Source organism: Haliaeetus albicilla, chromosome 14 (assembly GCF_947461875.1).
Source record: "Haliaeetus albicilla chromosome 14, bHalAlb1.1, whole genome shotgun sequence".
NCBI classification, from domain to species: Eukaryota; Metazoa; Chordata; class Aves; order Accipitriformes; family Accipitridae; genus Haliaeetus; species Haliaeetus albicilla.
Window position 1 is genome coordinate 27905746 of NC_091496.1, and position 15665 is coordinate 27921410.

The 15665-nt window shown below is 41.8% G+C and overlaps 1 protein-coding gene and 1 long non-coding RNA gene across 2 annotated transcripts in view; one reads left to right on the forward strand and one right to left on the reverse strand.

The window, feature by feature from the left end:
• Window positions 1–4313, reverse strand: part of TES (testin LIM domain protein) — a 28530-nt gene extending 24217 nt beyond the window's left edge. The window contains exon 1 of the mRNA XM_069802099.1: window positions 4147–4313. Within this exon, the coding sequence (XP_069658200.1) occupies window positions 4147–4173 (27 nt within the window). The 5' untranslated portion in view covers window positions 4174–4313. The remainder of the gene's footprint in view (window positions 1–4146) is intronic.
• A 206-nt stretch (window positions 4314–4519) lies between these two features.
• LOC138689042 (uncharacterized) lies at window positions 4520–8789 on the forward strand. The gene is made up of 3 exons (XR_011327847.1): window positions 4520–4990; window positions 6359–6539; window positions 6674–8789. It is a non-coding gene; the product is annotated as an uncharacterized lncRNA (long non-coding RNA).
• Window positions 8790–15665: the final 6876 nt, after the last annotated feature.

Sequence of the window (15665 nt, forward strand, 5' to 3'; positions counted from 1 at the left end):
CAGCAGGACTGCAAAGCAGGACCGTGACCTACTGATTCATTTTACCAAGCTCACAGAGGTGACAGACAGGGCAGGAATCCAGACTAGCAGAACTTTGTTCTAACAGAGGCTTCAACAAAAAGCATTAAATCTTCATTTTCCCTATAGCCTCCAAGCAAGGTTTGAGAACACAGCGTACATTGTGTTTGAGGGAAATAGTCGTCTGTTTGTTGCACAAGTACTTTTCAAGCTGGAGCTGCTGTTTTTAGGCTTCAGTTCTGTGTGCAATCTCTTTTTACATACAAAATTATCTTCACGATCCTCAAGTGTAAGAGCAAATGCAATCGCTCCTGAGAAAAAGGAGAAAACTATATAGTCAGCCTTAAACTCCCCATCCCCTTTAAGGGGAAATTATAACAGACAGTAATGTATCAGTCTTAGTATTAACACAGTAGCTAAGAAGACTGCCTTGCAACTGTATTTTCCCACACTATTCACTGCCTAGACATTTGCCAGTCATTTTATGTCTCTGAGAAGCACACCAACTTGACTACAAAAGTTATACATATATGTGGAAAAACGTGTATGTTCTGCATATATTCTCAGTGCTGAAAATTCATTCTGAAATTTGTGTTTCCTGCAGACTGTGGTTGTCCAGAACTCAGGATTCAGACCAAGAGAGGCATCTGGCTACACAGAAGACTTGCTTCCTCCAGCCACTTGTGAAGACAGCAAGATGAGTTTTACAGCATAGAAAAGAAACTGAGTAGAAGATGTTAAATGAAAGGTCTGAGCTGAAGTAATTGTGTCCCCAGATTCCTCACAGCCAAACACTTAAGAAGAGTATGTTACACAGGACTGCTGCCTTTCTCTCATAAGACAGCAAATATATGACCTATTCACTGCTAAAAGGATGGGTTAGAAATTGTGGCAGGTGGGGCAGTAGTTCTTCCTGCTGAAGGACAGGTAGGTTGTTTGAGCCCTAGTGGTCTTGTACTGGAGAGGAACCGATTTCTGTCAGATGAACTGTGCTAGAACTGTTAAATTGGGGGGGGGGGGGGGGGGCAGGCAGAGGAAATCAAACCTGATATCAACAACGAGAACAGACTTTCCTGAACCAGTTCAGAATTGTGTTTTCTCTTTGTACAAACCCAGACACATAAATGTAGTATTCACATATATGTGCATGTTTTTCTCCAGTACAATACCAGCTCCTTGAAAGCCAACAGCAGCTTTCTAAAGAGACAATGCAGTAGTTCACAACTGAAGAATGGACTCATGGCCTAGTGACACTTGGAGAAATCTCAGGACTGTCACCTTGGAAACTTCATCTCTTGAGTTTTCTAGAAGCAGAAAATGTCCCTTTATATTACCCTGTGCAGTTATACATTAGCAGTTGTGGGCAGGGCAAGAAGTTTTTCTACAGTTATGAGGTGAGTGTCTGAGTCTCCATACTATGCCCTGCTCCACTGGGCATTCATTTCCCTCTGCTCTGCTGAACACCAGGGTTACAGAACAGCCAACTTCTAAACTCAAGACTTTGAGTTCAGAAGAGCAGGAGAATGGCAACTTATCTGGGGACAATGTAGCAATTCCTGCTTTCTTCTGGCCAGTGTTCTTGGAACTTCCTACCCAACAGGCAGGTTAGCCATCATTAGTCCATCGTGTCTACCTCCATTTGGCAGGCAGTAAATAGGTACAAGTCACTACAAAATAAAAAGTTAACATAAGGTAGCAAGCAAATTTTGTAAAAGGACTCAAGTTATTTCAGCCCAGGGCATAAGACGACAGGGGTGAGAACCACAACATGTAGTTAAATAACCCATTACTGCTGATGGACTAAAAAACTGACATGGACATCTCCACCTCAAGACAAGTTTCTCTTAAAGGCCAAGTAGTTTGCTGGTTTTGATAAACTTTACTGGAAACTTCCCATAATGTTCTTCCACCTTTCAAGAAAGGGGGAAGTTGGCAAAAAAAAGAGAGAAGTAAAAGATAAGAAAACAAACAGGTTGAGAACAGGAATTAAAGGATGGAGGCTGAAGACATGCAGCTACTGCAGAGTTGACATGAACTGTTACTCATTCGTTCCAGTATACAATATCTGAAGTTTTAACTAAATATCGGTTGTCAAAAAAGAAGGAAAGAATTTAGTACCGAACACACTCATACACAGCAAAGCTTCCCAGTTCTCCCTGCATTGACTTGTCACAGATCCTTGTCTGTTCTCTTGGGAAATGAGCTTCATCCAAGTTATAAAGAGAAAGAAGGTGATTAGGAGATGTGAACAAAGGAGGAGAGACAGAGGAAGAACAGAAGTAGTTTTCTGAACATACGTATAGTAGAAACAGAGAAAACTTGAAGTTCTTCACACCACAAACATCTCTTTGCAGTATTAATACTAAAGCTGAACAGCACAGAAAATACAAATTACTTTCTACAAACAGAGCTTTGCTAGTTTCTTTTGTGGCACTAGCTTCCATGTCTGAACAGGTTCAGAAAAGTCTTCAGGATTCTTTGAAGTTGATGAAGGAGAAGAGTAAAAGCTGAACAAAGAAAAATATGACAACAGTAGTCAAATAAACTTACAACACACACAACTACCCAATAATTACAGTGCATTTCAAAGCAGATGTTCAGCAGCTACAAGTTCACTCAAACCAAGACTCCACTACCAGCAGAATTTTATCAGTATTTCACAGGACATATTAATTCTCTCTTTAGATGGAGAAATTGTGAATAGGAATGCTCCATCTTCCACAAATATGCATCTCTCCCCTCTTGGAGTTCAAAAAAACTTTCAGCAAACAAGCTCTGTGACACCGTCAAGTTTAAATTTTGAATTACACTTAGAAAATATAAGCAAATCTACTCAAGAAGCTTGTTTTCATTACATACACACAATCACACAAGGGGGAGAACCCTGTGCACACAACTAGCTTCTAAAGACAGTGATAGTACTTAGCTACACCCATCTATATACTGATGGCCTAATGTTGACTGGGGACTGAGATATGTAGATTCTCCAAACCAGGACCCTCATCCAGGTGACTTTATCATGTTAGTAACATCACTCGGAGAAAGTTGTAACTCAGGGCTAGCCTGCTTCACTAGGATTCAGCCTTGACTTAACAGGTAGCCTTCCACACTGCACAGCTACTTCTGTATCCGAGTCAGTTTCTAGCCTGCACATTGGAAAAGCATTCGGGTATAGAAAAATGCATATTCATACTTTAAAATAAGTTACTACCCTTAAATGTAACAATTCAGGAATACACACCATGCACGTCCATATAACACGCATTTCAAATGACTAGTTTCCATATATCAGTGACGGTTATGTACAGATTTACCCATGTTCGTATACAAAGCCTCTTCTGCCTTTATCAAATAGTGCCATTACAAATACCGTAAAGAATTTCTTACTAGAAGAAGTCATTGCTTAAGTGCTGCATTTAATTTCAAAAGCACTAGAAGCAAAGATTGAGAGGTGCATCCCACATGAAGTCAGTTTTACATATGAAGTTTTAAATAGCAAGTTTTAGAAAGAGATCCTAGACAACTGGATTATCTATCACTTTCTGTTACTTATCCTTCGCTTCTTGCCAGTTTGACTCCAAAGAAACTAGTCAATACGCCTTTAAAAGAAAAAAAAAACCACAACCCTAAGTTTCTGTCTGGGGAGTGTAATCCATACAAACGCTGACAACACACTTGTAATGAGCTAGTCACGTCAAAGGTCGGAAATTAATCTGCAGCATATCCACAAACAGCATTCCGGCCGCATGCAATTTAGTTTTCACCCACACCTACATAGGCACGGCACACACCTGAACACAACTGTTAGATCTCGGGTTTGGGGTTTTTTTTTGAGGGGGGGATACTGGTTTTTACTTTCAGGACAGGACAGGGGTACCCACTTGGCTACCTGGGGAACAAACTGCAGCGCCTTAATTAGCGTCGGGCGCAGAGGAGAAGTTTTTTGTTCCGCCCGAGGGCCCGGCGGCAGGAGGTCATCCCGCAGGCAGCTCCCCCCGCCTGTCACCTCACGCACCCCCCACCTCCGAGACGAGCCGAGGGAGCCCAGGCGGCAGGAGCCGGGAGGGGCCCACCCCCGCGCACGGCGGGCCCGCGGCAGGTAGGCTCGGCGGGCTGCCTCCACCTTACCTTTTTCACTTTACTCTCCAGGTCCATGCTGCCGCCTGGCCGGTCCGAGGCTCCGGAGCGGGGCGGGGCGGGGCGGGCTGCGAGGCCGGCTGCCCGGCCGGCGAACCGCCGTTCTGCGAGGCGCTGAGGCGAGGTGACGCCCGGCCGCCCCTCAGCGCCCGCCGCCGCGCTCAAACTTCCGCTGCCCTGCGGCAGTGGCTGCAGCCGAACAAAGGCAGGGCGGCAGCCAATCCCCGCCCGGCCGCCCGCCGGCCCGCCAGCCAATCGCCCGCCGCCGTCCCGCCCTGCCCGGCCCGGCCCCGTCTGCCCTGCCCTGCCCGGCCCGGCGGCGGCGGCGGCGGCGGTGAGGCCGGGCCGGGCGGGGGGCCCGGCGGGCGGCCGGGCTTGTGAGTCCTCCCCGGCGGGGCGATCAGGTCACGGGGAAGGCGTGCGCTGGCGCAGCGGTTTACCTTCGAAGGACGGACGCCTGGGAGCGCGCTGCCTCCCGAAGGAGGGCGAAAAATATAAAGAGTCTCGGGCTCCGATGATTTATCGCCGCGAGTAGGAGGGGGCGGCAAGGCCTCGCCTCGCCGAGACGCTTCCCGCACCCCCAGCGGCTCCCCAGACGGTGCCATGCCTGCGAGGGCTGCCTCCCAGCCTCCACCTTCTGCCGGCGGCCCGGGGAGGCCGCCCGGAGCTGGGGCTGCGCTGGGGACGGGCCGGCCACGGCCTTGCAGAAACGGGTCAAACTTGGCGCCGGTAGGGCCGAGCCGTCGCTGAGGCGGTGGAGGAGCGGTGGTTGTGCCCGTTCGCAAAAGGGGTGGCGAGGAGCGGGCCCGCTGCGCGGCTGGTGGCCCAGGCGGAGGTATGGCAGCTGGGGCAGGCGGTGTGGCGGTTGGGGCAGGGCCCTGCCGCCGACCCTCTGCCCAGCCCAAACGCTACCACTGACCCTCTGCCCAACCCAAACCCTATTGCCAACCCTCTGCCCGGCCCAAACGCTACCGCTGACCCTCTCCCCAACCCAAACCCTATTGCCAACCCTCTGCCCAGCCCAAACCCTATTGCCAACCCTCTGCCTAGCCCAAAGCCTACCGCTGACCCTCTCCCCAACCCAAACCCTATTGCCAACCCTCTGCCTAGCCCAAACGGTACCGCTGACCCTCTGCCCAGCCCAAACCCTATTGCCAACCCTCTGCCTAGCCCAAACCCTACCGCTGACCCTCTGCCCAACCCCACCACCCTACTGTTGACCCTCTGCCCAGGCCAAACCCTACCACCGAACTTCTGCCCAACCCAAACCCTACTGCCAACCTTCTGCCCAGCCCAAACTCTACCACTGACCCTCTGCCTAGCCCAAACCCTACCGCTGACCCTCTGCCCAACCCCACCACCCTACTGTCGACCCTCTGCCCAGGCCAAACCCTACCACCGAACTTCTGCCCAGCCCAAACCCTCCTGCTGACCCTCTGCCCAACCCAAACCCTACTGCCGACCTTCTGCCCAGCCCAGTCCCCTGTCATTGTGTGGAACTGCTCTTTGATGCAGGTTCTGTGGCCTAATTCTGCTCCCTCTCACCCCCACTACGTCTGGAGGAAATTACTGGTTTTGCCCAAGTGGGTTTGCTTCCACCTGAATCCACTCAAGAGGTTTTGACACTCCAGAACCTGATCTCATCAGAGCGTTACCACACATTTTACAACAGTGATTTTTTTCTATTCATTGAACTGAACAACAATTTTCTTCTGTTGGCACTGGATGAATATTGTGAAAAAAATTTAGACTTTGATCCCAGTCTTCAAACTCATATGCATGTGATCAGTCCTGGAATGTCACTGATAATATAAAATATCTTTTATATATAATGTATATGTAATATGAAATGACAGAATAATTAAGCATTTGCAAGATTGACTACTTCCATAAATATTTTCTTCTTTCATATTTCTTTTGATCTTTGGAAAAAGTAACAAAAATTCATACAGACTCTATAGCTACTCTAGGCAGTGGTGGTGAATAATTTGGTAGATTATGTTGTCATTCATCTGCAGAATCTAATCTTTTCTCTCCACACATACCAACTTTTCTCAAGTAACTCTTAGGTCATTTTGTTTCTTCCCCAGAGGCCAAATATACTTCTCCTTCAGTGTTCAATTTTTTTGTCTGCCATCACTTGTTGAAGGATGTTTGCAAGAAAGCAGAAATGAGACTAGGTCTGTTTGTTGTCTGTTAACAGGTAAAAGCAAAACTCTGTTTGACTTTTCTGCTGGGAGAGGCGTCATGGTGTATGGCATGGGCCCACCGCTCCTACCAATGAATCTATGCAGCAGACCTTGGCCAAGAAGTTCAATACAGAACTAAGAGAGGATGGTCTCAAGCTGTAACATTAGAAAAAATGAGAGAACATAGACCATCAGGTAATGCTGCTGTGCTCAGTGTGTGTCTGTTCCGAAGAGAGGTGAATAATAAGGGCTGTTGCATGAATTTTCTTTGGTTGATTTTGAAATTTTGTTTTTCGTTTCTTGTTCTCATTCTGTTTTGTTTGGTTTAGTGGTTCCTTTCTGCTGATTTTGGGGGTGAAAGACAAGGGGAAGTTAGAGTGCCTGAAATGTTGGTATGCCTGGGACCATATAGTTTGAATACCATCCATGCTTGCAACTTCCTCAGACTAACATCAAGGGACTAAGCAGGAGACTATTCCTGTTCAGTGAATGCGCTGTCGAAAGACATAATGTAATAGTGAAAAATGCCAGCAATTACAAAGACTTGCTAGGTACCTTTGACTGTGCTAAGAAAAGAAATGAAAGTATCATAGTCCTCATTATATGCTTTTTATATGGGAATGGATATAAAAGCATATTTTCATTTGAGGAAGCTAAAAAAAGTGAAATAAAATCTTATATGATTTAAGTGTATTTTGCTTATTCTTATCTCTCTGAGAATAATAGCATAGTAATAGTTTTGATCTTTATATTTTTCTTCTTTTTTTTTTTTCCCTACTATGCTATGACACTGCTGGGTTAATAGTAATTTCTTTTGCTTATATTTTTCTTGAACCTCTTGAGTTCAAGATGCTCTGGTTGTGATTTGTGCATCTTTCAATTGTGTAATTTAGTGCCAAAATATAGTAAACTTTAACAGCCTTCCTATCTATTAATTTGTATATGAAGACTACAAATTCATATATGTAATGGAAAATGCAGACAGTAATATAAGACTTCTATTTTGCAAACCAGCAGATTGCTGTTGGAACACACTTCCTCTGAGACCTGGATCAACAAAGAATGCATTTTAAGATTCTAACTCTTTTCTGTGTTTTCTATGACTTTAATTAGTCTGGCAGAAATAACTTCCTATTCTGTGAATGTGATCCTGTATAGCTCTTCCCCTTAAGGATTCTGAAATTGCCAGGCACACAGCATTGAAATGTGCCAGGCCAGAGAGCTGGGCTTTCTCATAACTGTCTAGGAAATACCAAATACCTGTTTTAAATATTAGATTTTTTTGAAGAAAGAGCAAGATGCGTCCCAGCATTAACTTTCCCACAACAATGTTTATGGAAACAACAGGCAGAAGATGGGAAAAAGCTAATACTTCTACCATACACACTTCTGGGAACATAGACAACAGAGAATGAAGGATCTGTCAGATTGTCTTCCTGGTTTTACAATTTTCTTTCCACTCAGATACCATACGATGAATGCATTTGGAGTAACTATATATCTCCGAACATTAGATATGTAGATTATATAGATGATTTGTAAGTCCATCCTCAAATGAGAGAAAGGGTAGTATCATAATGACTTAGCAATGCTGAAAATTTGTTTCTAATAAAGCTGTTATTTAATAATCAGTTCTTTTGTTTAAACTTTGAAGCAAATACTTCAGACTCGCTTCAGCTAAATCCTTCTAGTTGTGCTGTTTACTCAGTGCTTCATATGGTATAACTAATGACACTGTGTGCTTTTAAGATTTTTTTTTAAGTATAATCTTAAGTGTAATATAAATACAGGAGTCTGTCTTGCCTCAAAGTGGCTTAATACACTAATTTAGTTTTCAAAAAACATTTCAGTTTGAGAAAGGAATAACATTTGCCTTTTTGTATCCATTTGGATAGATCAAAGGAATGTTACATGGAATGTCTTGGGGTAGGTCCAATAAAAAACCCAGAAGGGAACTTTAGTGCCTAAATCAGAAGTTGCAAATCTTACTGCATTACTGATAATCTGCTTCCCAGCTAAGCATATACTTAGTTCTCCATTGTACATTGTTTTACTTTTTGCTTACTTAGATTTGAGATTTTGTGAATGTTAGTATTGACAGAGTAAATTGTTACCTGTTTCATGCTTGGTCCATCCAAGATCTAAAGAATAAACTTCATTGTATTTAACTCTTCAGAGAGGCTTAATGTGTTAGGAGGTTTCAGACCATGCATGATGTAGAGGCTGATTTAAGATCCTTACAAAATTCAGTAACAGCTATTGCTTTTTTAAAAGAATATAGTGAGAAGAGGTTCTGCCCCACTTTTTCTGTAATGCTCAAGTAGATAGTAAACTTGCCCCCAAGTTGGAATACGACGCCGTAAGCTTTCCTCAGCCTGATGGGGTTTCAAACTCCAGCTTCCATCTGTTAGGACTGTGACCTAGCTACCAGACTTTGGCTACATAGTTAAATGAGAGGTTTTAACCATGCTTTTGAAGTAGTGCCACTGTACAGAAGACAAAAAGAAGTCCACTGAAATAGTGAGAGAGTAGTATGTCTACCTAAGTTAGTGGCTATGCAGTCCCAAGACCTACATTAACTAGACATTGGGTAAACCTATGGTTCTACAAGTGGGGAGGACTTGTTATCCCAAGAACCCTTCAGACAGGCTACAGTCATGCTCTTTTTTCTTCTCCCTGTCTGTCCTGGTAAGTCTTCAGTTCTTGAAACAGTGGCAATGCAAAACAGTGGAAAAATGTGCTGTAGTTTCATGATTATGGCACTTGCTCGGAAAATCAAAGCTTCCTTCAATCAGAAGAGGAGCTTGAACCTGTACCTTCCACCTTGTGGACGGTATTAGAGGCAGAAAGAGAAGGGGAGGGGAGGGGAGGAAACAATAAAAGAAAAACCTCTTCTAAAAGGAAAGAATGAGCTGTGCTTTGTTCTTTGAAAGAACTAGGATAGGGGGAGGCTCTGTTTCCCAACAGGCAGATATGTTTTCTATCAAGTATGGGTGATTCAGATAAGTTGGGAGGCAGCTGCTTGCTGACTGTGGTTCTTTTCTTGCTCAGTGTGCTTCATGGCTTGGGAGTCTGTTGCAGGTTATGGAACTGCTCCATGAACTGTATGCACTTTAGGTGCTCTAGCATAGATACCAAGTGTTATAGCACGTAACTTTTAGGCTTTTAAGTCCTTTACTGGATATAACTAAGACATTATGTAGTGGACAATGGAGATAATTCTTCAATTCATTTCTGCTTTTTAGTCCCAGTCACAAAATCAGTAGTTACAAATGTGCCAACCTGAAGAAGGATCCTGCATTATTAAATCTCTAATTGAGGTAAATTTACTTAGACCAAAAAAACGCCAACACTTGCTCAAAATGTATTATAAATTATGTAATTAAAAATTATAAATATGGTATCGGGAAAATACTAAGTAAAGCCAGAGATACACTTCTTGTTCTTTGAAAAGCTTATTGTATAGTAAGTTTCTATAAATATTTCATTAATGGGTGAACAAGTGGCTCCTGCCAAAACTCGAACATAAAAGGGGAGCATACAGAAGATGGAAGCAGGACAGGTAACCTGGGAGGAATACGGAAGCACTGCCTGAGCATGCAAAGACATGTTTAGGAAAGCCAAAGCCCACCTGGAGTTGAACCTGACAAGTGATGCCAAAGCTCCATCTGAACATCAGGAAACACTTTTACTGTGAGGGTGACTGAGCACAGGCTGTCCAGGGAGTTCGTGGAGTGTCCCTCCCTGGAGAGATTCAAAAGCCATCTGAACATGGTCCTGTGCAACATGCTGTAGGTGGGCCTGCTGGAGCTGGGGGGTTGAACCAGATGACCTCCAGAGGTTCTTGCCAACCTCGACCATTCTGTGATTCTGTGATTTGACTTGTGACAGTATTGAGAGATGCTGTCTCACCTAAAGATGTGAAAAAATAGCAAAAAGCAAATACAATTTTTTTTAGGAATTCTGTTGTGGCAGTTTTTCCTTATGGTAATTTCTGTTGGATGCTAATATTTCACTTTGATTTGGAACAGCTATCTAGACACTTGTATTTTCCATCTGAAGAGAGATCCAAAAATTTGATATTTATCTATTAGCTACATTGAATTCATCTATGTCAATGAGTTTAACCCTTTCTTGTTGTTGAAAATTATGTCAGAGGTCTCTCAATGTCTGGTAGCATAATTCTGAAACTAGAATTATTTGGAAATTTTATGCCAAACAGTTTTTATTTTATCCTGAGAACAGGCCAGTTCTTTGAAATCAAAACTTTCTGCAGGAATTCAAACACTAAGAGTGGAATTTCTGATCACACTGAGAGAACACAGGAAAAAGATTCCCATCTCACCCAGGATTACGGTATTTACATGAGTTACAGAAGACCAATATCTGATCCTGCTCTGCCTGGCTCAGATTAGAAAAATGTAACCATGGTGAATGCTTTCACTATGGGGGTAGTTAGTTCAGTAAAGGGCAAAGGGTGTTTCTGTCAGGTTTCTCAGTTTGAACATTCTTGGTTTCATTCCAACGCAATGCAAGACAATTTTTGATCTCTCAAAAAACTATGGCATGGGAAATAATTTCCTGTACAGCTCTGCTAACAGTATAATGTTATGAGCACTTGTTTGGCTTCTTTCCCATGCAAGAGAGCTCCAGAAAATGTTCTGTGGTTCTCAGATTTTCCATTAGTAATAATTTACATAAAGATTGTATATAATGTCTAAAAAGGGATAACATAAGTACCAGCTGGATAGAAACATAGTGACTCTTTTGCTATAATGCATATTTAATAACTTCAGCCTAGGCTTGCAGAGATGATGTCTAACACTATTGAAAGAAAGTAGTTACAGTATATGAGATCATGCTTTTATGACTACAAAGGCCAAGGAACATTAATAGGTAACTGAATTCTTTATGTGTCCGTTCATAATTACAGACTCTTAACGATACTTGCCACCCACATCTTAGAAAAGCAAGCCTGTTAAGTCTTAGGAAATAGGCACTGATCATCAGCTTTCCTGCATACCAGACTCCTTTTATAGCCATTGAAAAATGTTCTGTCTTGGCTCTGCAAGCAGAAATTTTTCTCTCAAGTGAATTGAGGTTGTCATTAGGGTCATACATCTCCAAGCTGCCATTTTGATAGCTCAGACGCTCTTGCTTTTTCTGTCACTGATCAAACCCACTCTTAGCCCAACCAGAAAGGTACTCATCTGAGATCTTACCCAGAAACTTACAGCTTGTCAAAGGACTAGTCTCAGTGGGAATGATTTATAATTTCTGGTGTTATGTTTGGTATACAGTAAGAAAAATTAAAATTAGGACAATTATCTAAACTACAGTAAGTAAACTGCCTGCTTGGGCTTGCTACTTCTCTTTTTTTCAGTCCTGGAAGATTTTCTACTGCACTCTAATCTTTCTTCAGACTTGCGTAGTGTCATATAATAATACGACTTTGCCATGAGTCTAACACTTGCTGCCTCTATTTAAATACAGGTTTAGGCCCTAGTCCAGCAGATGGGAATGCTAGTTGAGATTCATAAGTCATCCATGGAGAGAATTTCCCTACATTTGTGCCTTCATTTAAATTGAAAAGATGTCATTTGTATCTGTAGCAGCTGTGGAATCTGTCACATGCAATTCACTTTGGTCGTTGTACTCTGATGTTTGACTTGGAGGCCTTTGGTGTAGAGGTTTTCTAGCTCTGAAACAGATGAAAAGCATGGCTCAAGAGGACTGATCTGCAAGAGTGCTATTCCCTATGAAAAAGGTGACATTGTCTCAAGAACAGATCAAGAATCAGAGGAAACTGCATTTTCAGCAAAGGAGAAAGAATTTTCAAAAGCTTACAGGAAACTTGATTTCTTTTCCTGTGACAAAGAACCTACAAAGGCATGAGTTCAGTCACAGGTTGATGCTTACATACACTTACTGCATTTGCTTTTTGTTAGGCCTTGTCCTACAAGTAGTTTACCTATGTGTTTAGCTTTACACAGCTACATAGTGCCAGTGACTTCAAATGGTTTATTGACTTGCATACAATTAACAGGAGTGTTTTGGGGAGAAGTAAAAAGATTTTCATGTGCTTAAAAAAATAATTCAGTAAAGGTACCTATGTAGCTGAGGAGCAATTAGAGAAGACAACAGATTATATCTAACAGCCATTTCTGACTAAAGCAGCAGTTCTGTTTCTTCCTCCTTCCCTCCCTGCTGCCCATTGCGCAGCCCCGTGGCCTTCCTTGTGCCACCTCTGGTGCTTCTCTGATTCCTTGAGCAGCCAGTTCAACTCAGTAGACCGGAAGAAATCTATTCATCTTTTGATTAATTAGTTTCCCGTCAGCTTAGTGAGCTGAACTGGTTGTGGAGGAAATCAAACAGCAGAGAGGGCAGAAGGTGAGGGGTAGGATGGTGTAGCTGGGAGCAGAGAAGTTCTCATGGAACTCCACAATGAGGGACAGATAAAGGGAGAAGCCATTGCAGAAGCAGAGGTGGTAGGACTATTTAATACAGCTGTGAGACAGCTTTACTACAAAATGAGGTCCAGAGGGGATTAGGGTTTGGGCCTTGAAGGTGTGATAGGCAGAGCCAAGCATGGGTGTCCGGTTGTTCCAGAGACACTCTAGAATTCATGTCTTCTATAATGTATCACTGGGAGAACGGCTGTTGTACATACCACAGGGCACGAAACAAAACTATGAGTCCCAAAGATTATCAGTATGTTTGCACACTTTGAAGTACAGTACTGTCTAGATTCTGGCTTGTTTAATGGGCAGTAGTAAAATAATTACAGTATATAAGCTAAGGACTGAAAACCAAATCATTCACTGGTCAAGCATCTAGTTCTAATGAACAATAGGTATATTGCTGTCTCAAAGCTGTTGGATAGAATATGATGCATGAACGCTGAAGAAAACCAAAGCTGTTGAAATTGTATCTTATTTTGTGGTTTCACTTCTTCATTGCCCATATGGTGTATTTCTCCTTTTCTGTATGTATTAGGCATGAAAAATTACAGAAGAATTTCTGACAGCTGTTTTATATGTGCATCAGCTGTACTCCTTTACTGGTAAAGAATAAAGGATTCACAAGACATTAATAAAAAGAAACAGTATGAACAACATGGTTCATCAGATTAAAGCTTTTAATATATTTTCCTTTTTTTTCCCCCATATATGCATTCTCTTACCCTTTGCTGCCCTGTTATTTGGTTTCCATCTTCTTCCCACTCCCTTATACGGAGCGACTGAAGTCTTAGTTTACTTTTCTCATCCATGTTTTGCCTTCCTTTCTCAAAAAAAGTATTTTAATATAGCTTGATAGCATCTTGTATTTATCTGTTACTAAGGGAATATATACAAAAAGGTGCACAAGCAAAGTCAGCAGTCAGTGTGCCCACGTACATGTCTAGCTCTCAATGCTTTTTTCTTTCATTTCATTCTTTGCTCATTTTTCCATGAATGACAAAATACAGCACCAATAGCCAAGACTATCCAACACTTCCTGGTACAGGGTCTATTTTCAGTTTGTTATAACTTTGTCAAACATCAACCATTTGAGATGAAAGCTTTGCTGCCTCACATCCTACCTAGCATAATTCTTTTTTTAAAATTTGTTTATTGTTGTTTCTTTTTTTATTATTTGCTTGTGGACGTGGGACAATAGAGGAGAGAAAGAAGTTGATTTATTGTTAATGCCAGATAATTAAGGTGTTTCCTAGAACACTAATTGTGGAGAATATTTTGCCTTCTTTTGTCAGAGTTAAAAATTCTTTGTGTCTGTTTCACTGGAAATTTTACTGACAGCTAGAGGCTCATTTTGGAGGCATTTTGAATAGATGTTAATGGCTACATCCAGCAAACAAGCTAAGTGGATGGACTGATTTCCTCTTGGATAGTCTTGTGGTTAGGGCCTTCAACTGTGGAAGTATGGGAGATCCTCGTCTAATACTTTGTCTTTCTATATTGAATCTCCCACACAAATTCTGTAACCTCCAAGGTAAGGAAGCATTCTGTCCCACCAAGTATGTACTTAAAATATTTTGTACTGAGCAGAACAGCTTTGACAAGAAACATTCTTTTTCTGATATATCCCTTTTTGTGCAGAATGCCTGCTGTGAAGGAGCAAACCCTGCTTCTGGATAATTATCCATACCATTTAATGTGGGATAGTTACAAGTGTAGTCACACTTAGAATATATAGACTGGGCAATTTCTATAATCCCTGACAACTTTATTATGCACTAGCAGATAAGGTTTGGGAAGAAAATATACCCTTCTTTCCTGGTTTTGTAAATTTCCCCTGTAAATGTCTTTTTCTTTTTTTTTTTAAATAAAACCTATTTGTCAAGTTCAGCCCATCTTCACAAATGCCATCAGATGAAGTAAAACTGCCTTCTTGTTAAGTCACTTATTCCCTCCAAAAGTGCATCCAACTGTAAGTCTAGTATTTCTAATCTGTGCAATGAATACTTGAATTTTTGCAGAAAGTAGGTCTGGGTTTTCTCTTTTCACGTTTTGTAAAGAATAGCTGAATTTGATTCTAACCTTGCCATATTATAAACTCCTGAAAAATTGTGTTCATAAAAACTTGTCACAATTTGTCAATACCATGTAGCTCAGCAATCATTCAGCCTAGGCTCAGTAACCTGAAATGGTTACATGACTGAATAATGTATTGGAGATAAAAGTTTTGGAAAAAAAGTCAGCCAACATTCTTTAAGTCTTACTGATTTCTCTTTTGAAAAACCTGATGTTTCTGTAACTCAGTATTCATGTATAAAATATGAATAATAATTCTTCCTTAAACCCATATGACATTTGGAAAAAAAAATATTCAAGAATCCAAACGCTTCATATGCAGCAAGGGAGTAACTTCATAAATATCTAAAATAGATACATGGCTCTGGAGCAATCAAACAGAGACTCAGTTCCAACATTTTACAATTTCCTGATGTTAGTTAGGTCAAATAACATATATCTGTTTATTTCTTCTGGACTAGCTTATCTTTCCTGTTGAGAGGATGCCTTGTTTAAACCAGATAATTCACTTAAGATTTTGATCCACTCAGATTATTAAGAGTTTTTCTGTCGTCAGTGTGCTTTGTGTCAGATGGCCAACTACATCAAATAGCAACAAATTACAGACTTGTTTTGTCAAGTACTGGTATGCTTTTAAAGGTCTGCTCCGCACTGCAAATAAAGATTCTACTCCTCCTGGCAGAAGAATGCTGCATTTTCGTTTGAATTCAATTTGCAATTCAAATCATGTCTTCAAAACAGGATTATCAAACATCAGGTCTATGCAGGATTCCTAAAACATCTTAAT